This window comes from Microtus oregoni, unplaced genomic scaffold (genome assembly GCF_018167655.1).
Source record: "Microtus oregoni isolate MIOR12 unplaced genomic scaffold, Mior012 000052F_001, whole genome shotgun sequence".
Lineage (NCBI taxonomy): Eukaryota > Metazoa > Chordata > Mammalia > Rodentia > Cricetidae > Microtus > Microtus oregoni.
This window is the reverse complement of record NW_024543813.1, coordinates 956696-983940: the sequence shown is the minus strand read 5'-3', so window position 1 is coordinate 983940 and position 27245 is coordinate 956696. Positions and strand designations below refer to the sequence as shown.

Here is a 27245-nt window from a genome sequence, read left to right as displayed (position 1 = left end):
TTAAAACAATGTCCGAAATCCTTCAAACATTAATGAAATGTTCCATGAAAAATACAAAAAAAAAAAAAATAGCAACAGAAAACTCCTGAACCTTTGTTCCATGCTTTAGGTCCCCTGGGATCTTAGATATGTGACTTGAGTTCTCTGAAAGTAGGGAAATGAAAATCCTTTTTAGGAATCTCTGTTTCAAAGGTTATGACAGAACACAGAAGAGCTAAGCTTCTAGACTCCCCTAGGCTCTATTTTCTTCAGTGCAAATCACCTGAAAAGAGGGTTTTGCATGGAAACTTTCATTACAGCGATCTACACTATTATATGGGCAGGAAAAAGGGAATACTTTATATAGAACTTTAAAAGAAATCTTTTATGAGACTACCTACCAATCGCCTAAGAAGGACTGCTGCACTACTCCTGATTCTATGAGCGGGTTAGACCTTCTTGTACACAGAGTTTTTGCTTGTTTGTTATGGGTTATAGTATTTGCCATAAATAATGTAGTTCTACCTGTTTGAATTTCTTCCTAAGTTATCATTTTCATTGTCTAGTGTTTCATTGCCAATTATAAAAGTTTTGTGGAACAGTTCATAAACTCTGCCAAACGTTTTTAATCCTCTCTACTTTTGCAGTATAAATAGTAATATTTAGAATTGCTATGTGCACTTGACTTTTCCAAATCTTTATGAAAATATTTTCCTGAGTAAAATTGAATGCCATTTCTAATTTTGACTCTTCATGCTATGTGCTATGCCAGAATTCCTATGAATATCTGATGCCCTATGAAAGGAGGCATTATGTATTATTGCTACTGGCTATATGCAAAAATCCATCCAAGAAATCAATTGAGGTTTTCCCTGTAGTTCTACTTCCAGGGTTGTCAAAAGTAGTTAGCATCAGACTAGCTGATGAATAACTTAATCATAATTTTTGCACAGACATGCCATCTCTAGACATACTCAACTCAAGCAAAACATATTTAATGTATTAGTCAGGGGATTGCCAGTTATTAAACTTGGTTACAGCTATTATAATAATCAGAGAAATATTTTCATTTAAAGTTTCTTCAGAACTCAAAATTCCCTTGAAGACTGGTGGTCATTGAAACCCTTCAGTTTTTTTCCTGTGTCTTAGCAGTGTACTGACTTACATAATTCTGAAATGTTAACCCTTAATAGATCAGCAATTGGCAATCATTGAGTCTTTTAACATATTTTAAATATTTGAATAGGACTGACAGAAATCGTGATTGGCCTTTATATTTTATTATGCACATATATTAATTATGCCAATGAATAAATATAAAAATGTACTTTTGCTAGACACTTACATAAGGCTAAGGGTAGAATGGGGGAAATGGGTTATTAATTAATGATCCTGGAATTTAGAAATGAACTATTTCAAAGCACAAGTTTCATAGAAATAAGAACAACATGGAAAAACATATTAGTGAACAACTTTTTCTTCCCAATCTCACTGTGGATTAAAATAAACAAGAAGGTAAGGACTAAAATTAGCACCTTCATTGAATAATGTCTTCATGCTATTCATGGTATACTAACATAAAATAATGCTAAAAGGCCATTGGTTCTCTTCCATATATCTACTAAATTTTACTGAGTATACTGTTAGAGCAATCTTCTGATGGCCAGGGTAGGTTATATATTAGAAGCTTAGCATTATTTTAGGAATTCCAAAATAAACTAGTGTCATCATAGCAACAGAGTATGAGTTTGGTTTCTCCATTTGTCTTTGTGTGTGAGAGAGACAGAGAAGTAGGGGGAAAAGAGAGGAGAAAAAGCAATCTCTTCACATGTTACTTTAACTGTTAAAATTCTTCTTTGTCTGTCTTGACCATTATTTTATATTTTTGTTCAAATATAAATTATGTTTTTCTATAAACATGACTTTAACTCCCAGTTAAAGCATGAGACACTCTGCTAAATATGGACCCCATGACTTCTAATTTAGATTAATTTTCCAACTTGGCCTCGGAAGTCGATCACTGAGTCGGTATCTGTCTTTAGCTACCACCACTATTGTCTTTCTGATTTCTGAGAAAGTAAAATCCTCAGTCATATATATATATATATATATATATATATATATATATATATATATCCTCAGTCATATGATATATCACCCTGAATAACTTACTAGCTTCGGCTAATTTTTAATAGAGACTATGAAAAGAGGATATTTAAATACCAAGCTGTATTGTCTATATTTTCATGAAAATCTTAGTAGTACAGAAAATAGTAAACCGGTGAAACAAATGTGGTCTGGGAAATTATCTTGGTCTTGAAAATGAAGCTTTGCTTCCTCTCAAATCTCAGGTTTTACAATTTCAATTCCAAAAGATATGACTCCGAAATGTGTCTATATAATAACCCTTAGAATGTTATAATCCTTTTGTCTGAACAAAAAGCACCATCACAATGTATGAGTGCATATATAGATTATATGATTATAGTTTTCAAAAAAAACATATGCAATGAAACTGGAAATTTGGACAGTTAGAACTTCTGCAATTTTATACTATATAAAAATGCAACAACTGTTCATTAAAGTATACCAATGAGAAAAAGTTCTAGATTTTTATATTTACTTGTAATTGTGCGAAGAGGAAGGGCCATGAACCGCAGTGCACATACGGAGGTCAGAGAACAACTTGAAGTGGTTTGTTCTCTCTTTTCACCATGTGGGTTCAGGCGGTCAGATTCAGGTCATTAGGCTCGGCAACAAGCACCTTTCCCCACCACACTACCTCAATGACCCACGAAAAACTTACAGACAGAAGTTAATATTTCTTTGCACCCACTCTCTTTGGTTTAGCACTTTAGCTTGATGAAAACTTCTTCTACTTTGGATATGATACTGCTCACGTTAATTTTCAATTTCCTTTCTTTTATGATTGAGATAACACCAGTTCCTCAACGAGTTCTAATGACTAAAACATTGTTCTACATTGCATTTTTATTAAATTTGTAATCCTCTATGATAATAACTCTAGACCTTAAGTTATGTCTAGTTGGTGTTACACAGATTTGACATAACCCAAACATTTTCCATGTTACATAAAACTTCTTGGAGTGCATTAATTGCTCTGAAGTGGTCAATAAATTTGTGCAGATTTTAATACTTCTACATTAGCATTTGCACTAGAGATGTCAATTTCTATAAAAAATTAGGTCAGAGGCTACATGATGACACTCTACCTCAGAAAAAAATCTGCCAATATTGTAAAATAAAAGTACAAGAAATGATCTAGTTCAGAGGATATTACAGGAATATGACTATGTAGCTTCATATACTCTCTTACTCTAGACTTGATCCTATACTGTAGAGAAAATGTTATAACAAACATATCTGTCAACTCACAAAACGAGAAAATGGACAGTAGATGAGCTAAAATTTTTCAATATATTTATGTTAAGTCTACTGAACTTGAAGAACATACTTTGTTGTGGCAATCTAAGAATTGCACCTATTGCTAGTAAATAAAGGATAAGATATGAAGCATTTTTATGTATCTACTCTGTCCGTCTAGTGAAGATATCTGTAAATGGAGTGGGGTCTGCCTGCCCATAAGTATACATGTAGAAGCCAAAGGTTGACTTTGAGCAGTTTTTTTTTCTATCACTCTCCACTTTATTTTTTGAGACAGGCTCTCTCACTGAAGCTGGAGTTTGGCGTTGCAACTCGACTGCCTGGCCAGTGACTAAACAGGAGGCTCCTCCTTGGCCTGCCCTCCATCCCAATCCTGTGCTTGTTTACACTGAGATTTAAGTGGGTGCTGGGTCTCTAAACAAGTCCTCACCACAGCAACTACTTTACTCACCGAGCAATCTCCTCAGCCACCTTATGCTCAAAATTTAATGTATTCTTAAGTGGCTCCCACGCAGAAAACAATGATTGTTTGATACAGATACATGATAGATAGCTACATAAATAGAATGAATGCCAAAGCAATTAGGGTAAGTTGAATCTGAGCAAAAGGCATGTGTTGTTCTTTGCACATGTGCTAATCTCCAATTTTCTTAGAGTCAGTCAATTATGTATTGAGAAGTAAGTCAGATACTTTAATCAAAGCCCTTTATTCTAAGTGATAAGATACCAACCACAAAGGATTATATGGTGTATAATACCATTTATATGAATTACCTAAAATAGGTAAATGCACTGAGAAAAAAATAGGTTAGCAGTTACCAAGAAGTGAGAGGAGGGATGGGGTATGCCTGCTAGTTGGTATAATTTTATCATTCATGGTAATAATAAGTTCTAGAACTTAATAGCAATGATGTTGGCGAAAATGTGTTAATATGTGAAAACTATTGAATTACATACACAATAATGAATAATTTTATGGTCTAGAAGTTGTATCTCAACAACACAGCTTTTTTTTTTTTTCCTTTTTCTCAATACAGGCTCTCTCTATATAGCTTTGGTGCCTGTCCTGGAACTATCTTCTGTAGATCAGGCTGGCTTTGAACTCACAGAGACCTGCCTAATTCTGCCTTCTGAGTGCTGGAATTAAAGGTGTGTGCCACCACTGCCTGGCTATGCTCTCTTTCGCAGCACATATACTAAAACTGGAACTACACAGAGAAGATTAGCATGGCCCCTGAACAAGGATAACAAGGCAGCTTTTTATGAAGAAAAGGGAAGGAAGAAGGCTGAGGATGAGGGCATTGATTAGTTGGTAAATTGTTTGCTGTGAAAGCATGAGAACTTGAGTTCAAATATTCACCACCCATGTCAAAAGACAGGCTCCCAGTAGACATCTGTCACCCCAGCTCTAGGATGCAGGGACAAGTTGGTAGATCCCTGGACCAGTGATCAACCACTCTAGCTGAGTCAGTGCATGTAATGTTCAGTTAGAAACTCTGTCTCCAAAATGACTGACAAAGATACGCAATGTTCACCTTTGATCTCTGTGTGAACATGCATCTTCACACACATGAACACACACATATATACATACAAAAAATAAAGAACAAAAGAGAAAAAGGAGGAAATAATACAGTTAATATAGTCAATGGCTTGAAATATTAAAAAAAAAAATCCAATGGTGTAGCCAAAAGATTAGGAAGGCCAAGGAATAGAGAATACCTATATCTAAAAGGGCCAAAGAGCTCAGAGTCAGAATTGTTCAGTGTATAATCTGCAAGGATTCTAAGTTGTCAAGATTATAAACTACTCTCGCCACCACAGGAATTAGTGTGGAATTTCTTTACAAAGCTAAAAATAAAACTATAGTTATACTATTATATCACTCCTGGGAATGTTGCCAATGACATATATGACATGAATGTAGAAGGGAGACTATTTGGGGAAAGGAAAAAGGGAAGTCGACTAGTGGGAACAGGGGGAACAGGAGAGGGTGATGGGGCTAGAGAATGCAAAGCACATGATATACTGCAACATTCATACCCATGTATACACTTGAGTAAGCAAATGAACATGGAAAGGTAATGTTTGGGGGGAACATACTCCACTTGACATTTATATTTATTTTCTTCATGTTAGTTCTACCAAGTCAGTGTGACAGTTGATGTACATTGATCACATTGTACTAGTTAGCATTTCTATCACCTTAAATATTTTGGGACACTTGCATTGTTTTAAATAGCAAGGTTTAACAATTTCACAATGGCTAAAATCTTGTGAAAGATGATACAAAATCATAAACAACTAATGCATCTGGACTTAAACTAAAGATTCTATTGATCCATATGACATTCTTATAAAAAAAACCCTAAAATTTATCATTTTGCCCTTTCCTTTCTTCCCGCCAACCCTTCCCAGGCATTCCGTCTTGCTCCTCCAAAACCATGGGCATATTTTCTTTAGTTGTTACATATTTGAATGTCATATGCATACATCGCTATATATGCCTAAATACATAAAAACAATCTACTCAATCCATTTATCCCTGAGGAAGACTATTTATCTTTGTCTCATTATTCCTTAGTTTCTTTGCCAAAGGTTGGGGCCTTATGAAATTTCCCCTTTTGATATCAATAAGTTTATTGGTACTGTATTTGTCCAGGTCTTTTCTAAGCAGCCATGTTGGTGAGATTTCATGAGTACAGTTCCCCTATCATTTCTAGTATACATACTTTCATAGCAGATTTCCTGTTCCACTGGTTCTTCAATCTCCAACTATCCTGCACCCTTCTTCCACAATTTTCCCTGAGCCTTACATACAGTAATTAAGAACAATTACTGTATGTAATTACTGCTTAATTAGAAGCAAATCTAGGTTATCAAAAAAGGAAAAATGTTTCTGTGTTATAGCTACTAGAGGACTGTTATGACCTGAATTCTCTGTATTTCTGATAGTGATTCCCCTGAATGGAAAACACATCATAGGATGTTGAGAATAATATATTAGTCTATCTGCATGTGATGTGAGAAAAAAAGTGATAAATTTAAAGTATGTATAAACTATCTATTAGAGAAAGAAAAAAAGAAAACCTATACCCTTAATTTAGAACAACTGAGTGGAGCTCCTGAGTCAGTAACAAAGGCTGCCTTATGGTTAAGGTATGAAACTAGATAATTTGTAGAAACTTGTTTCCTTCATATGGCTTGCTTTGGCAGTTCCAAAACCACAAATCATGTTGGTTATATTATTCTCACAAATTATTGGTGATGTATGCATTGGAAAGCCTTTCTTCTTTCAAAATCTCTATTATCTACACATTTTTGCTAGAACTGACACTGTGTAACCCAGAAATAGTCAACTGCTTTTGACAAAATATAAGAAATTAGATAAACATGGTGCCATGAGTTCTAGAATATTCTAAAAGAAAAAAGAAATACTTTTTGTTTATCTATGCATTGTTATCATCTGTGCCTAGTATATATTACTATTCTATTAAATAAATACTAAAACATTACCAATATTTCCATATTTAAAACTCTTGAGAGTTTATAGCTAATATATATTTGAAGAACACTTAAAAATTTATTACAAAAGCTTCATGTTATAAAATATTTACGCTATGAAGTTTTGAGAACTCTCAAACCCTTATATGGAACTCCTTATTATTAGTTTAAAAAAACTCAAAGGTAAGAAATTTTTTATGCACAGTGAACGGTAATTTCTTGTTGTTCGAGAAAGATAGTTATAGCATGGTTAAAAGTAAACACGTTATGAAATAATGGTTAGTTACGATCATCGGTGCCACACATGGTTTGTCACTGCCACTTGAGCCGACACCAAGTCTGTCCCCTGTGGCAACAAGAGAACTATAAGTCTTTGAAGAAAGAAATTGAAGAAGATACCAGAAAATGGAAAGACCTCCCTTGCTCTTGGATTGGGAGGATCAACATAGTAAAAATGGCAATTCTACCAAAAGCAATCTATAGATTCAATGCAATCCCCATCAAAATCCCATCAAAATTCTTCACAGATCTGGAGAAGACAATAATCAACTTTATATGGAAAAACAAAAAACCCAGGATAGCCAAAACAATCTTATACAATAAAGGATTGTCTGGAGGCATTACCATCCCTGACTTCAAACTCTATTACAGAGCTACAGTATTGAAAACAGCTTGGTATTGGCATAAAAACAGAGAAGTCGACCAATGGAATCGAATAGAAGACCCTGACTTTAACCCACAAACCTATGAACACCTGATTTTCGATAAAGGAGCTAAAAGTATACAATGGAAAAAAGAGTGCATCTTCAACAAATTGTGCTGGCAAAACTGGATGTCAATCTGTAGAAGAATGAAAGTAGATCCATATCTATCACCATGCACAAAACTCAAGTCCAAATGGATTAAAGACCTCAATATCAGTCCGAACACACTGAACCTGATAGAAGAGAAAGTGGGAAGTACTCTACAGCACATGGGCACAGGAGACCACTTCCTACGTATAACCCCAGCAGCACAGACACTAAGGGCATCATTGAATAAATGGGACCTCCTGAGGCTGAGAAGCTTCTGTAAAGCAAAGGACACTGTCACTAAGACAAAAAGGCAACCTACTGACTGGGAGAAGATCTTCACCAACCCCGCAACTGACAAAGGTCTGATCTCCAAAATATATAAAGAACTCAAGAAACTAGACCGCAAAAGGCTAATCAACCCAATTATAAAATGGGGCACTGAGCTGAACAGAGAATTCTCAACAGAAGAAGTTCAAATGGCCAAAAGACACTTAAGGTCATGCTCAACTTCCTTAGCGATCAGGGAAATGCAAATCAAGACAACTTTAAGATACCACCTTACACCTGTCAGAATGGCTAAAATAAAAAACACCAATGATAGCCTTTGCTGAAGAGGTTGTGGAGAAAGGGGTACACTCACCCATTGCTGGTGGGAATGCAAACTTGTGCAACCACTCTGGAAAGCAGTGTTTCGGTTTCTCAGGAAATTCGGGATCAACCTACCCCTGGATCCAGCAATACCACTCTTGGGAATATACCCAAGAGAGGCCCTATCATACAACAAAAGTATATGCTCAACTATGTTCATGGCAGCATTGTTTGTAATAGCCAGAACCTGGAAACAACCTAGATGCCCTTCAATGGAAGAATGGATGAAGAAAGTATGGAATATATACATATTAGAGTATTACTCAGCAGTAAAAAACAAGGACTTCTTGAATTTTGCATACAAATGGATGGAAATAGAAAACACTATCCTGAGTGAGGTAAGCCAGACCCAAAAAGAGGAACATGGGATGTACTCACTCATATTTGGTTTCTAGCCATAAATAAAGGACATTGAGCTTATAATTCATGTTCCTAGAGAAGCTAAATAAGAAGGTGAATCCAAAGACAAACACATAGGCATCCTCAGGAATATTAACCTTCATCAGGCGATGAAAGGAGACAGAGACAGAGACCCACACGGGAGCACCGGACAGAAATCTCAAGGTCCAAATCAGGAGCAGAAGGAGACGGAGCATGAGCAAGGAACTCAGGACCACGAGGGGTGCACCCACAAACTAAGTCAATGGGGATGTTCTATTGGGAACTCACCAAGGCCAGCTGGCCTAGGTCTGAAAAAGCATGGGATAAATCCGGAGTAGCTGAACATAGCGGACAATGAGGAATACTGAGAATTCAAGAACTATCGCAGTGGGTTTTTGATCCTACTGCATGTACTGGCTTTGTGGGAGCCTAGGCAGTTTGGATGCTCACCTTACGAGACCTGGATAGAGGTGGGCAGTCCTTGGGCTTCCACAGGTCAGGGAACCCTGATTGCTCTTCGAGCAGATGAGGGAGGGGGACTTGATCGGGGGAGGGGGAGGGAAATGGGAAGCGGTTGCGGGGACGAGGCAGAAATCCTTAATAAATAAATAAAAAAAATAAATAAATAAATTTAAAAAAAAAAGAAATAAAAATGGGGAAACAGAGTACAGTACAAGTATCCTAAGATTAACCATGAGACATAAATTGTTATCTATGACAATAACAACATGTAGGTGATTTTATTTGATGGATAAAGGTAAGAAAGAAAACTGAACTGAAATGGAATTATCAAGCAGAAATCAAAAGAAGAAAATAGATTATATTAAAAAGGTGTCCCAAGAATCAGCAGTTTTCATTGCCTCAGAACATTCCTTCAGAAATGTAAAGACAACCTGTAGAAATAGAAAACCTGCACCCTGGTATATCAATCATAAAATCTGCCTATTTTCTTTTATTTACATTTGGATAATGGTTTTTCCATCAACTGAAATACCAAAGGTCAAATTCTTGTTTTCATTCATGACCTGTCAAGGCCCTCCTCTGAGCATTATTGCACACATTCGTTAAAATGCACTATATGCAGACACATCATTTCTATCTGTTCAGTGACTATGAATGGTACTTATTACTATGACAAGCATAGAAGAAATATGTAGCATGCAAAGGGGAAGGAGTTTTCCAAATATTATTTGGAAGTGGCTAGCAAAGAAAAAAGAAATTTTAGCGTATCTAATGGCATGGCCAACACTAGAGAGGGAGAGAGTTTTAAGCAGGGTCAAAAACATCAACAGCTTGAAAAAAAACAAGGTAAAGTAAGAACTGTGGTCTTGCTAAAGCCTTCCAGTGGAGTTGAAGCTACACGACAGTGGATAGAAGAGGGATAGGAAAGTTCAGTTCTCTGAATACCCTGAAGACACCAGTGACTATCTGGGGTGGGGGAGGTGAGGTAGAGCTTAATGATGCCTTTCAGGTGGGCCTCTTTGCTTGTTTGTTTGGTCTGGTTTCTTTCCTTTTCCTTTTCCTTTTTTTTTTTTTTTTTTTTTTTTTTTTTTTTTTTTTTTTGGTGAACGTTAACTAAATAACAGGAGCTAGTAGACAGGGAGTAAAGATAAATGAGGGGAAGTCCCAAGGTAAAAGGGCAGGTGATTGAAATGGAAGATAAGGGGTAGGAGAGGAAGAAACCCTCTACAAGGAGGCCAGGATAATGAGATGACAGGGGCAGATGTTAGTGCAGCATGTTTGCATGTGATAGAGTAAAATGGATATTCTGCCAGATTACTTCTTTATCCCATTAACATACAATGAAAGGTCATCAGTGAAAATCCCAAACACAGGGATGGAGGAGGCAAAGAGCAACTATTTGTGGAAAACTGTAGCCATAAGCCAAATGCACATCACTATCTGTTTTAGTGAATAAACTGTTACTGGAATATAGTGATTCATTCATTTATTTTATTGCCTGTGATTGCTTTTGTGCTATAAGAGCAAAGCTGAATGGGTATGACAGACACTTTATGGCCAACTTATAGAGCCTAAATTGATTACCAAGTAAGTTGACTATGAAGTCATTAGGATAGAATTCTATCCTATTAGGGTCCAGAGATAACATTTTAAATGAGATGAAAATAAAATAGGGCTCCAGAGGGAATGGTGATAAATTTGTCATAATGGATACAGACTAATGGAAAGAATTGGAACATTTATCTGGAGAGGACTCAGTTTTCAGTGCTAGAACAAGACAGTTTGAATATTTTACACCTACATTTTGCTTTGGTATATCTGAAATATTTCAATAAGAATGTAATTACTTTCCATAGTTTTCAATTGCTTATTTAAGGTTATTTTCCCTTAATAGGAAATACATATTTGTAGGGTTTTGAATAAGAAAAGCAGTCATTGGCTTATATATTTGAATATTGTTCCCAGTTGGTGGATCTGTTTGGGAAGGATTAAGAGGTATGGCCTTGTGGGAGGAGGTGTGTCACTGGGGGCAGCTTTGAGGTTTCAAAAGATTCACTTTATCCCCAGTGTGGCTCTCTGCACCTTACTTGTGGCTTGAAATATGAGTTCTCAGCGGCTGCTCCAACTGCAATGTCTTCCCTCTACCATCATGGACTGACTTTAACTGTTGGGAACTCTATGTCCAATTCAATGCTTTCTTTCCTAAGTTGCCTTCTTCATGGTGTTTTATCATGGCACTAGAAAAGTAACTAAGAGAAGTTAGTGCTGAAATGGTGCTATGGTTTGACAGAACTGACTGTACTGATTCTTGAAGGAATGTGGCAGAGTTTGGGATTTTGGACAAGAAAAGGGATTGAATGCAGTAAGCAGAAATGAATGGGTCATCTTAGTAGGACACTGGGAGATAGTAATGCTGACAGTTACACAGACAATGGGCACCCGACTCAAAAGATTTCAGAGGAGAACAATATTTGCAACTAGGTTAGAAATCATTTTAGGATGTTTTGGCGAAGGCTATTGTTGATTTCTTCCCTTGTCTTAAGAATTTTCTGAGGCTAAATTTAAAATAAACCAATTTCTTCGGTAGAAGAGATTTCAAGGTAGCCCGATATCGACCTGTCACGGGGTTATCAGTAACCACTATTATGCAGCTCTACAATGATAAAAAAAAAAAAAAAAAAAAAAAACCCAAGTGCGGCAAAAAGAAATAAAAAAATGCCATCTGAAAAGAGAAAAAATTAATATTGGAGTCAAGGCTTGTGCTGAAAGAGCTAAGGAGATTGAGGAGAAGCTTGATCCACAAAAGAATAAAGGAAGATTGCCTTTAGGGCAAGGCCTTACCCATCTAGGTTTCCAACTTGTGAGGAAAATGCCTAAGTAACTTTCTGCTTTTCAAAAGAGAAACCAAGGAAAGCCACAGCAAATGTGATCAATGGGGCCAGGCTGCATTCCAAACAGACAGCCAAACTTAGCAGCACCTTCCATTTGATTCTGGTTCAAGAATCATAGGTAAAATGGTTGTGAAATCTTTCATGGTTAAAGAGAGCCACTGAGGCCAGGCAATGTATGACAGGGCAGCTCCTGAATGAAGGCCCTGAGAAGCAATTGTGTAGAGTGAAATCTGGTTGTGTTGGAAACCCCAAGATGCTGGACATGCTAGAGATAAGGGATATCTGCCAAGGCGAGCTGTGCATGGGCAGTTGAATCATCCTAAGAGCAAGATTTATCTTGAGGGCAGCAAAGTTAGAAGGGTAGAGTCATATGATCCTTCAACAACGGATGTGAAGTGATGGGATTCTCGGTTTTTACCTGCTAGGTTTTGGTTCAATATTCCTTCCCTATGCCTGATTTGTTCCTTTTATAATATATATTCTATGACATTGCATGTTAGAATTTTTTTTAATCTTACAGGGGTTTACAAGTAAGATTAAAGCCTTGAGTCTCAGAAGAAACTTTGGGCTTTTAAAAGTGTTTAGACTGAAAGACTATAGGGAATTTTGATATTGGAATAAGTACATTTCACATTATGATATGGGCATGAGCTCATGGGGACCAGGGAATGAAATGTGGTGTTTAGAATGCAAATGACCTCTGTAGGCTCATGTTTGGATACTTGGTCTCCCAGTAGTAGAATTGTTTGAGAAAGATTAGGAGGTGTAGCCTTGTTGGAGGATATGTGTCACTAGGGTAAGCTTTGAGGTTTCAGAAGATTCATGCCATTCCCAATGTGTCTCAGTTTCCTGCTTGGGGAATGAGATGTAAGCTCTCAGATGCTACTCTGTGCACATGTCGCCTTGCCTTGACTCCACCATCATAGACTCTAAACCTCTGGAACCAAAAGCCTAAATAACCTCTTCCTTTTCTAAGTTGCCTTGGTCATGGTGTCTTATCACAGCAATAGAAACCCTATCTAAAACAATATAGAATTTTCTACATTTATCTTCTTAAGTATATTCATTATTTTATTTCCTTTTCATGTCTGCATATTAGTTCAAGGAGTCATTTTTCAGATTAAACGCTTACTTTTGCATTTGACCCTGCTGATCTAAAAAAAGTTACCTGAAATGAAATTGTGCTATAGTACTAACAAACCTAAAAGTATTCCGTTGCTTTTCCTATAATACTAGCACTGTATTGATAGATAATAGATTTCATAAAGCTTGCAATGAATTCAAAGTTTTAGTTTATCAAACAAGGTAAATCTGTATGTCATGACCAACAAGACAAAATGCTGACAGGTGCTCAGAGTTTGAGGTGCCTAGCTGTGAGTGAGCCTTTGTGGGCTTGTTTGTCTCTCACATCTCTTTCCCTCTTGGTCACTTAAAACCAAGGTGAATGCAGGATTTTTACAGTGTATGTAAAGTCTTTAGATATCTGACTTTGAATGAAATTCAGCTAACAAGAGAGACCAAGAGCAAAAACAGATTAATTTTTTAATTTGCAGTTTGAAGAATGGGTTTTGATAGTCGGTAATCACCTCATTCTTAAGGCTAGTAGGCAGTTTGATAAGCAATGTTTTCCTTTTTTGAAAGCCTAAAGATTGTCTACATCGATTGAATGACGAACGGTTGGAGGATTAAACTAAGACAATCAAAGTTGATAGCAAACGCCTTTTAACACAAAGCAATTTTACCAATCTAATTTCTTCATTTTAAATATCCTGTACCTTTCCTAAAATTCAGGAATTCAAAATAAACAATAAAAATAGCAAGGATCTTTTATAACTGGTAGGTAGATCTATTTATAGAAATAAAATCCTAACTCTAGTACTGTGGCACTTTAAAGTTATATATAAATTTAAAACATTTGCTTAACCAAGTACACTTGGTCCCAAATTACTCAGTAATCTGTAGCCTATATTATTTATCAATAATACACAAACAAACTTATAGATATGACTGTCCTCATTCTTCTTAGACACCAGCAAAATTTGTGTGTAGGAAGAGGTTAAGTTGTACTTGACAAAAATGGCATTAGTAGTATAATAAAATATGATATAACACGTTCATTTTTATATTATAATTCATATAACAATGCAATATGAATGAATAGAGATGACCTTTATTTTTCTACATACAAAATTATGATAAAGAGTGAATCATAATGATCCTGATTGGGAAATATTTTACAACTGTAATAAAATAGCACACTGTGCACCAGAAATATGACTGATAATCAAAAAATTTTGTAAGTGTTTTAAAGGATGGAAATGTTTATTTCCCAGGTTTGGCCATTATAATACTGTATGCAATTATTAAATTATCACACTGTAACCATAAATTTCTGACAAAAAATTAAAAATGGAAACAGATGGCAATTGTACTAACTCAACAAATTGGCAATGACAACTGTGGAGCACTTTACAAACCAGTTTTTGTGTCCTGGACTTGATCTAAGAGAAAGATCTCATTAATTTTTCAGGAATAAATGGGGCAGATATGGTTATGTAGTTAAGTAACAACTTTGCTTCCCACAGCTGCAAAGCCCAATTCCCTATTTAATGGTACATAATAGTCCAATAGCACTATATAGAAAATTTTTAGGAATACTATTAATTTTATATTGACCATGCTGGTTTTCAATTAGGAAGAGCTATCATTTTCACCAGAAAATAATTTGCCCTTACAACTGATATATTCCAATCCAAACCAAAATTTATGACAAAAGAATATACATCATACATTTTTTTTCCTGTCAGATGAAAACAAGATGCATGAACACATGGACACAAAGACTCACCGAGGTGTACAGGTATCCCTCGCTGTTCATTGCCAAGTACAGCTTGGTTTGGACTCCTTGAATAGCCACCACCCGAAGACCCACAGGGATAAGGTTGAACAGAGCTGAAATTTCAAAGAATATAAAAATGTTACAATTCCAATTTGATAGCTCTTCAATGTAATCAACAGGAACACCTGGCTTCCTCAAATCAGTGGAGACTCAGTGAGTCTAGAAATATACAATTGTAGTCTTGTTCTACTTTCTCGTGTATCTGACTACTGATTGTATTTGCTTAATTGGATCTATAACAACATATTCTCAAATACTCCAGGAAGAAGAGAAGACTTTGGTTCAAACATCCTGATTTTTAGAGTACTGGAGGAGGGGAATATTTACTTGGGGGGGGGGCGGCAAAGTATTAGGAATCACTCTGCCCACCATAATATCATCCTTCTCAATCTAAGTTCTTAGCCTGCTCTTCTAGACAGCTTCTGAACTTTTCATAAGCACTGTTAGATGAGACTGTTAGCTGAGGACAAATTCCTGTACTCTCCCCAGACATACTACACCAACATTTTCATCTAAATTATCTGTATTATTTCCAATGCAAAAACCTCTAAAATAAATCTGGGCCTTGCAAAAAAAAAACCCGGTTATTTTGTATTCTTATATTCCATAAAGAAGTGGCATTTCACAGGATGATAGAGTTGAGCAGGCTCTTGGCATTTAGTCTCAAAGACAATAGCTATAGTAATAAAATAAGGCATGGAAGAAAAGCACTATTTGTTATTCTAATGTTTTCTGCAAAATCGTTGCAAGTGGGCTAATGAGGTCTTCATCTTTCCATCTGAAGGTCTTACAGCATCAAACTTACACCCAAGGGCTCCTCACAAGCACACACCACTCACTGGAGACAACCAGTGGGTGTTCTCCCACTGCCAGCTGTCTCCGCCCTCCCACACCACGAACAAAAATAAAACAGTACATTTTTAAAATGTAGAGTTTGCCACACACATCTTTTGAAAATAGCCTGTGCACCTTGCTCCTGAGAGCCACAAACCAATGTTGATGATTTTTGCCCTGTTTCATAAGTTTGTTGGGGATGATAAACTGGCCTGTTACTTCCATGAACAATAATTTGAAGGTGTCACTCCCATATATAAGATTTTTTTTTCTAGAATCACTTATCTTTGAGCACTCTGTTGCACTAGATAGGGTAATATGGGTAAAAATATTAATAAGGAACAAAATATTCCTTGTGAAGCCTACAATACATCTTTCCCTTAAAATTTGGGTGCTATAAAAGAGGAGCTAGGACATATTGTACAGTTCAAAATACAAGTGTTTCTACCACATGCCACTGATGGCACTTCATTCAATACTCACCATATAAAAAGCTGCGCCCTTCTGTTATGTGAAGAAAAGAAAACTAATTGCACAGTTTGAAAGTCAGGATCATGTGCTATAACTGACAATGTAATATACAGAAAATGAGCCTCAGATCTTTGAGCATATCATATATAAGTCATGTTTCTTTTTGTTGAGGATACCCTGCTAACAGCAGGTACTCACAGCACATTTGTAGACTGATACCAAACTGCATCATGAAAACATGACCATGTGTTTGGGGGATATAATAATAGTTGACAATCATGTTATATAAGACTTCATACTTAAAAAAATCTCAAGCCTATGATAAACTAAACAAAAAGCTCCGTATGAGTTTGTTTAAAGTCAATATAAAAACGTGCCTGAAACCTAATTGGGTGATAGTAACATATAAGAGAGAAAAATGTAAATGAAATTGAAAATGATTTCTAGAATCTTTATTTATAAACCAACATTCTGAACATTATTAGTTTTATGACTATAGCTTTTCATGTCAGGGATGAGCATGGAGGGAGGTAGAGAATGAAGAGATTGATAATGGCTTGAGTTTTCTATTGCTTTTCATTGCTCTTATCTTTGTGTTTTAGTGTGAGATGAAATGTTTAAATTTCAAACAGTAGACAGTTAAAGGAGAAAGAGCAGCAAAGAACATCAATCTATATTACCTATTCCTGAATAATGGCATTGCATTTGTAGGAGGCCATTCATTATGTAATCTAAGTATTTATTAAGTTAGAAACAGAGACAGACAGATAGATGTATGCCAAAACTGAAGAGAGTAGAAAAATGTGAAGTAGTTGATCATATATATCACATACCAGTCCAATATTTTCTTTAGATATTCAAGGTGAAGTACACACTGAGTTGTCTTTGAATTTTTCCAAAGAGGCAGTCTTCCCAGATTAAAATGCAAAAAGCTAAACCAGAAGTATGCTTGGATAGAATCACTGTGCTCTTGCTCTCTTTCCTGTTTCTAAGACAGAATCTTGCTTCCTCTAGCAGTTCTGATGCTTGCTATGCAATGCAGACTGATCAGGACCTGTGAGCAATTCTCCTGCCTCAGCCTCCTTAGTATTAGGATTGCAGGCATGCACTACCACTCATAGCTTTGCACTGTCTTCTCTAAACTTGGAGTAATTCTTTATGGACTTAAGATATGGCAAGAAGAATTTAAATTCAGGCTTATTTTAGTCAGAGGCTAGACTTCAGAACGTAAACAATGATAAATGAAACCTAGGGTAACACCAATTTTAGGAGCAATGGATTTTGTCATGAATAATCTCAATAGTAACCCAAAACTTCCTCTACAATACACCTTTGAGTCATGTGCACTGCATTTGTTATGGCTTGCTACTTTTTGCCAGAAAACTATACTCACAGTTAATAGAGCTAGACAACAGTAACAAAAGAAAAAGAATATTTTGATCAAGCTGAAAAATTTCTCAATATTATAAGTAATAGATTTCATTTGTGTTTCTAAAACATATTCAATTAAATACCTAAAATCTTTTATTCTCTTTTAGCTTGATTTTAAGAGATCTGTTTGTTTGTTTTTCTTTGTTTGGTATGGCTTTTTGAGCCAGGGTTTCTCAGTGGAGCCCTGACTGCCCAGGACTTCACTTTGTAGAACAGGCTGGCCTCAAACTCACAGAGATCTGCCTGCCTCTGCTTACCAAGTACTGGAATTAATATGTACACTACCGTTCCTGCCCATTTTATTTACCTACTTACTTACTTTCTTACTTATATATATGCTAGACCTATAGGACAAAGGCAGATGCTCCAACGTTGCAGAGGGTCTTTGGGTGACTGTCCAAGTAGCCAGCTGTTTCTGTCATTTCTCACATATTTTTTAATTCGCTTGCTTGCACTTCCTGTTTACTCAGCTAATGTTATTTCCTTCTCAGGTCTCTGAGGAAGTTGAAGACTAGATAGTTATAGTCTCCCTTATTTATGAGACTCAGAGAAGAAAAGCACTAAAGAAATGTAAAGTATATAAGGCTGAGATATCAAAAGATAGTTTTGGAAGGTAATGAAAGTTATGACTTTGGATTCACCAAGATTGGATAGATAAGGAGTAAATTCTCTGAATTTGTCAAATGCAAATGGACTAGACATTGTCAACATATTTATTGCCTGTATATAGTATATAGTCATTGTACTTATTATACATAGTTTTCCTTATATTAGTTATAGCCTTCTTTTTTATTTTAGACAAAAAGGGGAAATGTAGTGGCATTATTTATTTATATTATTTATTTATTCATTCATTCACTCATTCATTCATTTTGTGCATTTAAAAAAATTCTAATTAATAACCTCCATGCTGCTTCTTATTTGTTTGCTAGTGTTCCTATATAAAAACAAAAACTTATACCTTAAAGGGGTCACTTTCTCAAGGCTATGCTCCCTCCTTGGCATTCACAGTTGAGCTCTCCACCGACCTCTATACTGAAGCCCTGCTTCACAGTGCTCAAGGTAATGTCAATTTCTCTAAGAGACTAATAATTAACAAAGGTATTATTTTAATGTACTTGGAGAACCATGATACACTGAAGTGGCAAAACCATTGTAGGTTTGAAGAAAAGGGGGGAGCTATCTTTTAAAAATCCATTCTTTATACCCAAGGCTGATAATAAAACTGCCTTCATGAAATGTCTATCATCTTTGCTTTTCAAGAAAAAATACATAATTTATAATGTCTTACTTGCCCATAACGAGATTTCATTGGATTGACATTTACCATTATAATAAATTTACATAAGATAACCTTAAATACATAGTATCAAACTCGGTTTTAGAAATAGACATGCATAAAGCATGAAATTATTTGCTTTATCATATGATCTTGTTTACCATATCAAAGCTAAAATAACATAAAATCAATTAAGTTGAACTATATGAAAAACTATGATAAAAAGAAAAATATAAACATAATACTGGGAATACATGCTAAGGAAATACTGTTACAATGAGTCACAGGTAGAAAAAAACTTGTATCGTAGTTCCATTCATTTAAATAATTACTTTAACTTAATATCAAAAAATTGTTTGGTTTTGGGTGAGTATCAAACTTAATGGCCACACTTGCAATTTGATAGACCAGTATAATCCACAGGCATCTGTGTTTTATGATGGCTTATATGGCATAATAGCAACAGGGAAGTGAAGTTAGTTCCCTAGACTTCTGGTTGCTCTTCAACCCAGTGTAGACAAGCTTGCTTTTACTTTTGGGATACTTTCCATTTGCAGGGTGCATATTAGGGTAATACTTTCCTTTGATTGACTTAAGGCTATATGTTTTAATCAGAGTAGACATGGATTCTTGTTATCTGGCTACGTTCTTTAAAGGTCTCCAAATGCCATTAGTATTTAGAAATGGCATGTCAGACAGAGTTTTAAGGCAACCAAAGAAACAATGGAATTGTAGGAATGGAGGAGAATAACCTAATATACAATATAAAGATCCATAATAAGAAATGGATCTCTTTGTGTATGTGTGTGCACGCGCGCATGCATGCATGCACTGTTTATTTCCTAAAATGAATATGTACAGCATTATCTTTATGAGTTTGACATATCACTAAGACACAGCACACTGAATCATCTATTTAAAACAAAACAAAATAAAACTGTTCCTTTTGAGTAACTGCATAAACACTGGAAACAAATATTTCTCCTCGATTTGAACCTGGATATTTAAAGCATGTGAGAGCAATCCTGACTCGGAGCTCATCACAAACTTCCCTTTAACAATGTTTATTTTCTTGAGACACTATAGAATAGAGTAGCATGCAAACCTTAATTCCTTTCCCAAACATCAATCTGTATACATAATTTGGTGGAAATTGTATTACGGATCACTATGTATTAATGTGTGTTACTTGATGGCAGGAAAGTGCTCTGCTTCATTTGGGTAGTTGTTTTAAATAGAATAGTATGCATGAAGGAGTAACTAGGATTTGTTATAAAACTTTAATGTCATCACTGTAACAGAGCATTTGGCACAATACTGAAGAGCCTTTCAGTATACAGGGCCTCATCCTAGGAGCCAAGAGATGTTTCTTCAAGGGTAATTGAAGGTAACTTTCTATTGAGGTAAAATTTCAACCCCCAGTCCAGGAAGCATTCTTTAAAGGTGTGAAATTCTTTAATCCTTAATACTGGGACACTTATCCATGGCTTTACTGTCTTCAGTAATGCAGTTCCAAAAGAACGAACTACAGAGAACTCCTTAGCAGCCAGACCTACTTTTCTCAGCTGTTTTCTCAGCCAACAATGGGAATATTTCTAGGAATTAACAAATCTGAGAGAAACGAATCCAAATTTTAGAAAACAAAGAATGAATTATGAGAACCAGGAACTTTAGGTCTCAGAAACAAATGAGTAAGTCTGCAGACATCGGTAAATTGCAAGAAGACCGCAATTAATATTGAAGGGGGCATTCTTTGTGTCTTTGTTTTAATTACTCGAAATAAATATTTTAGGCAAAGGTTACGTAACAAATCCCTTCAGATCACTGGGTTTTGGTAATTAGAAATAAAACTCCCATTTGATGCCTTTCCTTCTCGATTCAGCATTACAGTCTCCAGGTTAGTCTAAGAGAAATCCCCTTGCAGATCCGTGTAAGTAACTCAGTGTTAAAGTATCAATTAGCCTTAGAGTTACTGGTATATGTGACAAGGGTAGGGCAGGAGCAAAAGCTTGTAACAAGAAAATACCATGGTGTGAAACCACTTCTGCCTCTTGGGATGAGACTCATTTTTAAGAGTGGAGATAGCATGCTATTTCAGGATTGTTGTGTGGGTGAGAAATTTTTCTGGGGGAAAAAGTAATAAAATCCAAAGGACAGCCATAAATCTATCGAGATTACCATGGAGATGACATTTGGATCAACCTTCAGATGGTGTCAACATTATTTGCTCTACTTTTTATTTTAGACGTGTCTGTGTTCAGCTTCCTGTAGGGGAGCCTGTGTAAACAGGGTTATGTCACATGACCAGATTTTGCATTCACCTAAGGATTTAGCAAGGTTTGTTTGGATGAAAAACTAAATAAAAAGAACCTAGTGTCAACAACATGCTCTTTATCGAGCAGTCACTTACTGTAAGTGCTGTCCTCGTCTTTGGTGCCATCGATGGTGCCATCTGCCTGCAGCTGCAAGTGGTAGCCTTGGCGGCTGTATAGTTTGGTAACGATACCCTTAAGCTGAGGTTCTGCAAAGAGAACAATGGTTTAGGTCAATTCATGAGACTCAGGTTCAAAATTCTAAGTTCGTCTACAAGTTTTAGTGGGAAAAAAATCAAACTATATTTTCAAAGAGTCCTCTGGAAGAAAAAAAAAGAAGCAAACAAATAAAAAGTTTCAGAATAAACCTTATAGTATCTGAAGAAACATTTGGTTTCTATTTCAAAACACTGGCCATGCACTAGAGCTTTGGACAAAGCCCATTATTTGCGATAGCTGGTCCTTCGGCTTAGTCCTACCCACCTCATTAGACACTCTGAATGGGTTGGTAAACGGCACCGTCTATCATCTTAATGATGTGTTACTTTCCATAAGGAAGAAAATACATAGAAAAATAATTTAGAGTAACCTACCAACCAGGTGCCAAAACCTACCAGCAAAGATTTCCTTAAAAAATCAGCACAATTTGTATAAATAATCCCCACCACTCTAAGAAGGTTATGTATCTAACCTAGAATCTCATCAAAGGACCAGTATCTATAAAACTGAGGCTTCCAATACAAGACAATGAGAAGGGGGCAGAAGAAACAGCCATTGCCATCCCTATCAGATCGGTTTTTGCTTATGGAAAATGGACGTGAAAAGAACAGTTTCTGTTGATAAGGAGAAAGGAAAATTAAATTATACTTATTTTCAAATTTAATATCAAAAACATGATTACCCGAAACATAGGTTCTTGATTAAAATGATCTTCAATTATGAATCACTGTAGATTAATCAAGCACTTAATTTATTTGTAACAGCCATGATATCCACAATTTGCTTTTATTGAATACAGACACCTGCGCTGAAATAATATTTATTGGAGTCACATAAGCACCCATTTTGACTGCTTACGTCTTTTTAAAACAAGCCTGCTTGACAGCTAATGCATTACAAACTTCGTGCAAACTGAAGACGTATGCCTGCTTTTCCCTTCCAGGGTGTGTAGAGCACACAGAGAAATAACTGATCTATGAGTAGGTCTGCATTGCTGTAATACTTGTCAAGTAAAAGATAAGAAAATGGTGCGAACAATTCCTTTGGTTAAGAATGAGAAATAAGCTGCGTGCTCCCGCTGAAGGTCTACCTTGACGCAACCTGACAGACACCTAAGGCTCTGAATTTCTCCTGCCTTGGGAATGTCTTGCCACTCTTTGCACTGAAATCATTAAAAAGGACCCGCAACCTAGAGATGATTTAAGTCCCTTCTTTCCTCTTGCATTTAATGTCAAGTAATCAGTTTTAGTAGTCTGACCAGATTACTAAGATCTTTGGAGCAAGGTCCTAGAAATATTTCTCCCCTCGTCCCATCCCCCAGCAAACGTTTCAAAGCTCCCCCACAAGTCAAGTTTGTCCCGAAAAGAAATGAAATGCCTAAACAGTGGAAAACTCATGTCCCTTGGGGGTGGTATGAAAAGGGGAAGGGTCTGGGAGGCAGAGGTGAAAGCCAGACAGGGAGGGATTCCCTGCGTTTTCCAGGAGGGGTGGGCAATGCCACTCTCTTGTAATTTCCATACCACAGGACAGCTTGTCTGAGTTATGCCTTCCCTGAGCCCAGGGGCATGCACACTCATGCACGCATGTGACATGTCTGAAGCTGAGGGCGCCCCTCCAGGGCAAGCTATGCTCCTGGGCTCTGTGCCTGTCCCAGGGCAGTTGCAATGCAGCAAGCCTGTTAACTGTTACGGAGGCAAAAAAGCAATCTCCTCCTCACGCACGCACACCAGCTAGGGGGCCTCTTTGCACAAGCTGGGCTCCCAACTCACCTACGCTGCCATGCTACCCCCAACCCCCTCCACAGTCGTAAAGTAAGAGAGGGGAAAAGAGAAAGGCGAAAGCCCCTTCCGACCTGGTCTCCTTCTGCGCCTCTTCTTGGAGCCAAAGAGTTTGACCCGGGAAAAGACATTTAACTTGTTTTTGTCGCAGCTGGTCTTGCCTTTGCTGGGGCTGCTGACACACTTGCAGGCGTTGGATTTCTCGCGCTCACGGGCTTGTCTCTTTTGCCGGATGAGCGAGCTGGCGATAGCCGCCGCCATGGCCACGACGCCCACCACCACCACTTCTTTGGGGGCCCCTCTCTGCCTTTGCCTCCTCTTGCTCCTCCGCTGCTGCGCTGCCGCCGGCTCGCGCCTTCGCCTCCTGGGTCTCCTTAGCCTGCACTTGCTTGGCCCGGGCTTCTAGGCACTCGGGCTTTAGTCGAGGAGGGGGCTCAGCATGCCGTCCGAGCTCCTCTGACGGTGGTCCGGCTCCCGCGCGGGCTCTGGCTGCCTGGGTCCGAACCGACGCCACAGCCCCGGGCCGGGATCGCAGGCGAGACTGGCAGGAGGAGGCAGAGAGCTGCGCTTGTGACTGCGTGCGCTCGGCCACTGAGCCCTGAGGACACTGTGCAAGTCCAAGCGTTCGGGTCGGAGTTTCGCGGCACCCCCCGCCCTATGCCGCGTGGAGGGGGCCGGAGGAGGGAGGCGGGCGGAGGGAGAGCGCGCGGGCGGGAGAGAGGCCGCGCGGGCGCGGGTGGCTGGCGAGAGGAGGGAGGAGGCAGTGCACGGGGGAGCGCGCCCTTGCCCTGGCCCCTCCGGCGCTTCCACTAGTCCTTGCAACTTCTCGGCCCAAGGATTGGCAAAAGTTGGCCCGTGCCAGCTTTCCCGCAGGGATCAAACAGGTAATGGCCTGGCATCGTCGCTGTGGCTGCTGCTCTGGGCGCGGCACAGTCGCAGCACAGGAATTCAGTCGCTGCAGGCACCCTCCAGAAGAGCGCGACAGCCTGGCGGCGGCCCCCTCCCTGCCTCGGCGGCCCCTCCCTCCTGGAACCCAGCTACTGGCTCCTGCCCGCCTGCCTCCCCCAAACGCCCCACCCTCCACCCCCCAGGTGCAGAGTCCCAGTTCCCACTAACACCTGTAGGGGATCTAGACACTGCCCCAGTGCCCAAACCCCTCTTTTCCCTAAAAGAATCTCAGGGAGAAAGAGTGATGGAGGAAGTACTGAAATATGAGATAGTTGACTTGCAGGAGCAGAGCTTTACTGGGTTTTGGGGTTGGGAGAAGAGGGACAGGAGTGTAACTTGAGTGCAGATCTCAGAGTTAGCCTGAGCTTCGGGAAGTTGGCCAAACTTCTGCACCTGGCTCAGGTATAGCCCGCATCCAAACAGAGACCTGCGGAGGTATTTTGCATGGCGACACTTGTAGCCCTTCGGGAGAGGCCAGGGCTCCCAGAGGGGTTCAGCCCCCACCACTGTGGCAGCAGCAGGCACTGCAGAGCTGCTCCCGCACACCACGCTGCCACCCAGTGGTTTTTGCTGACTTTTCATTCCATGCCAATGTGTGCTCTTCAAAACCCGGTTTTCCTCGTTGCCCCCTCATCTGGCCATTTGCGAGACACGCAGCGAGCCTGGACATGTACCATATAGGCAGTACTGGAAAAAGAAAGCTCCGTTTTATCTTCTGTGTCCTGATTTCTTCTCTTAACTGAGCCTCAAAACCAAGAAGGTTCATCTATCCCCCGCCCCCAAATCTGGAATTAACTTTGCCTTTTGCTGGCTGTATTCGTATTCACAAATTCTTTCCTTAATCCTTGGAAATGCAGGAACAAAACTAATAGTCTATCCACCTCTATACCTTCAGACATTGTTATCTTATTATTTTATTTGATCTCTGAGAATAAATAGAAAGCTCCTAATAGGAGGGCTGCTTTGCACTTTTGGCACTAGACTTTCCTATATCTTTTCAGAATTTACTTTACCGCAAAACCAATGCTCAGCTTGTACCCAAGGCTCCAAGAAAGGAAAGGACACATGAGACTAACTCACAGGTGGGAAGAAACCCTGTTTTGCACCATTGTGCCTGAAATGCCTCCACAATTGGTACTTCTCTTGTTCACTATAATCCCATTTCCTGACTCAAACCCCATGAATAGTCTACAGTAAGTAAAACTTCATTGAAAATAATTGATGAGTGCCTGGTTGGTATTGATTCCAAGAGGAAAGAAAGGGGTCTCAGCTCAAAAAGAGGTACTGGCTTAATTTCAGGAACTATGAAGGGGAATAATTTCACCAAATCTAGATCAGAAGAAACCTTGACAAGGTTGAGATAGTTGGGATTTGGGATGGACTCTCTCTAGTACCATATCCAAGGACCCCTGTTTTGCAACTTATATCTCTTTGGGGATCCTTTTTCCAGTGTATAAAAAGGCTAAACAAGGACAAAGTTCTTATTTAGGAAAGTGATAGAATTAGGAAATGTTAAAATGGAAAGAATTGAAGGATATTACAGGGAAATGAGAAAAGCTTTCCTACACTCCTCCCCCCCCCTCATTTCTCCAGGAAAATTATTACCATTTGCTCAAATATCCACAAAATATCTTCAAAGTGCCTGTAGATTTATTGGCCGGTCTATGCTGGATATTGGCAGTAAACAGACCCCATGGTAGACTTCAGCATATATAACCAGGAGGCACAATTATTGTTATAAAGGAGTGAGCACAAACATGCAAACATCATCTGCTTCCTTTCTAGTCCCTATCTACCACCAACTTCATTTTTTGATTGATAGTTGAACTCTAGGACATGCGTACTCGGGTCCACTAGGCCAAAGCTGACAAGTTGAGCCCATAGGTATGTGCAAATGCTTTTTCTGCCCCAATCATTTTCTTCTCAACTATTTCTATAAATTTTATTTAATTATTGATTGGTTGGTTGGTTGGTTGGTTGGTTGGTTGGTTGGTTGGTTGGTTGGTTGGTTTTCTAACACAGGGTTTCTCGGTGTAGCCACAACTGTTTTGGAACTCATTCTGTAGACCAGGCAAGTTTTGAGCTCAGAGATACACCTGCCTCTGCCCCCTGAGTGCTGGGATAAAAGTGTGTACCACCACCACCTAGCTTATAAACTTTATTTTTAACCATTGTATAAAATATAAAAATTAAAACCATTACTGGAGTATCACAATGTTTTAATACATATATGCACTGTGGAATGTTTAAATCAAGTCAAGATATGCAAAATTGTTTCTTCTAGCTTTCTGAAATATATAGCACATTATTGTGTATAGTCGTCCTACTGTGCAGCGGCACAACAGAAATCTTTTCTCCCACCTAACTGCTACTTAATGCATTGAACAACTCCCCCCCCCCGCTTAATCTTGCTAATTCCCACACAAGAGGAGTATGAATGAATAAGACATATTTCTTGTCGGCTCCCAAAAGTTACTTCTACTTCTTTATATCCTCTACCTCATTCTTTCATTTCCACAGGAAAATATCTGATGTGTTGGTGATAAGACTGGAATAGGGTGTCTCTAATTTTCTGTATTCTGTCTTCCTCCTGACCATATGCAATCCCCTCTCTCTTCCACTAAGATGTCTGTGACTGGATGGTCGGTTCAATTTGGAACATAAAGAAAAATATAAATAGCCTTGGAGATGGACAGTTGGCTTAGTGGGTAATAGTATTTACTGTTATTGCATAGGACTCAAGTTTGGTTCCAGGTACTCATGCCAAACTGCTCATGGAGGTCTCACCCAGTCTTCTTTTCTCTATGGGAACCATCACCAACATGTGGTAGACACACAGACAAGCACGCACACACACACACACACACACACACACACACACATGCACACGCACTGTGTGCATGTGCACATGTGCATATACACATAAAAACTGGGTCCACCTAACTCATATTATCCAATTAACTATAAATAAAGCAGGCTTTCTTTATGCTCTCTTAACATGCATTTCTAT

At 38.2% G+C, this 27245-nt stretch overlaps 1 protein-coding gene and 1 pseudogene across 2 annotated transcripts in view; one reads left to right on the top strand and one right to left on the bottom strand.

Annotated features, from left to right (window-relative positions):
• Nucleotides 1-27245, bottom strand: part of Fgf13 (fibroblast growth factor 13) — a 504366-nt gene that overhangs the window by 62706 nt on the left and 414415 nt on the right. The window contains exons 1-3 of one of the 2 annotated variants that reach the window (XM_041637240.1): nucleotides 23362-24312; nucleotides 21389-21499; nucleotides 14913-15016 (exon numbers count right to left, since the gene is read on the bottom strand). In XM_041637240.1, the coding sequence (XP_041493174.1) occupies nucleotides 14913-15016; nucleotides 21389-21499; nucleotides 23362-23548 (402 nt within the window). In that variant the 5' untranslated portion in view covers nucleotides 23549-24312. Of the gene's footprint in view, nucleotides 1-14912; nucleotides 15017-21388; nucleotides 21500-23361; nucleotides 24313-27245 lie in introns of those variants that run through there. The other variant, XM_041637239.1, reaches the window with a different exon arrangement.
• On the top strand, nucleotides 4557-4646 carry LOC121437364 (annotated as a pseudogene).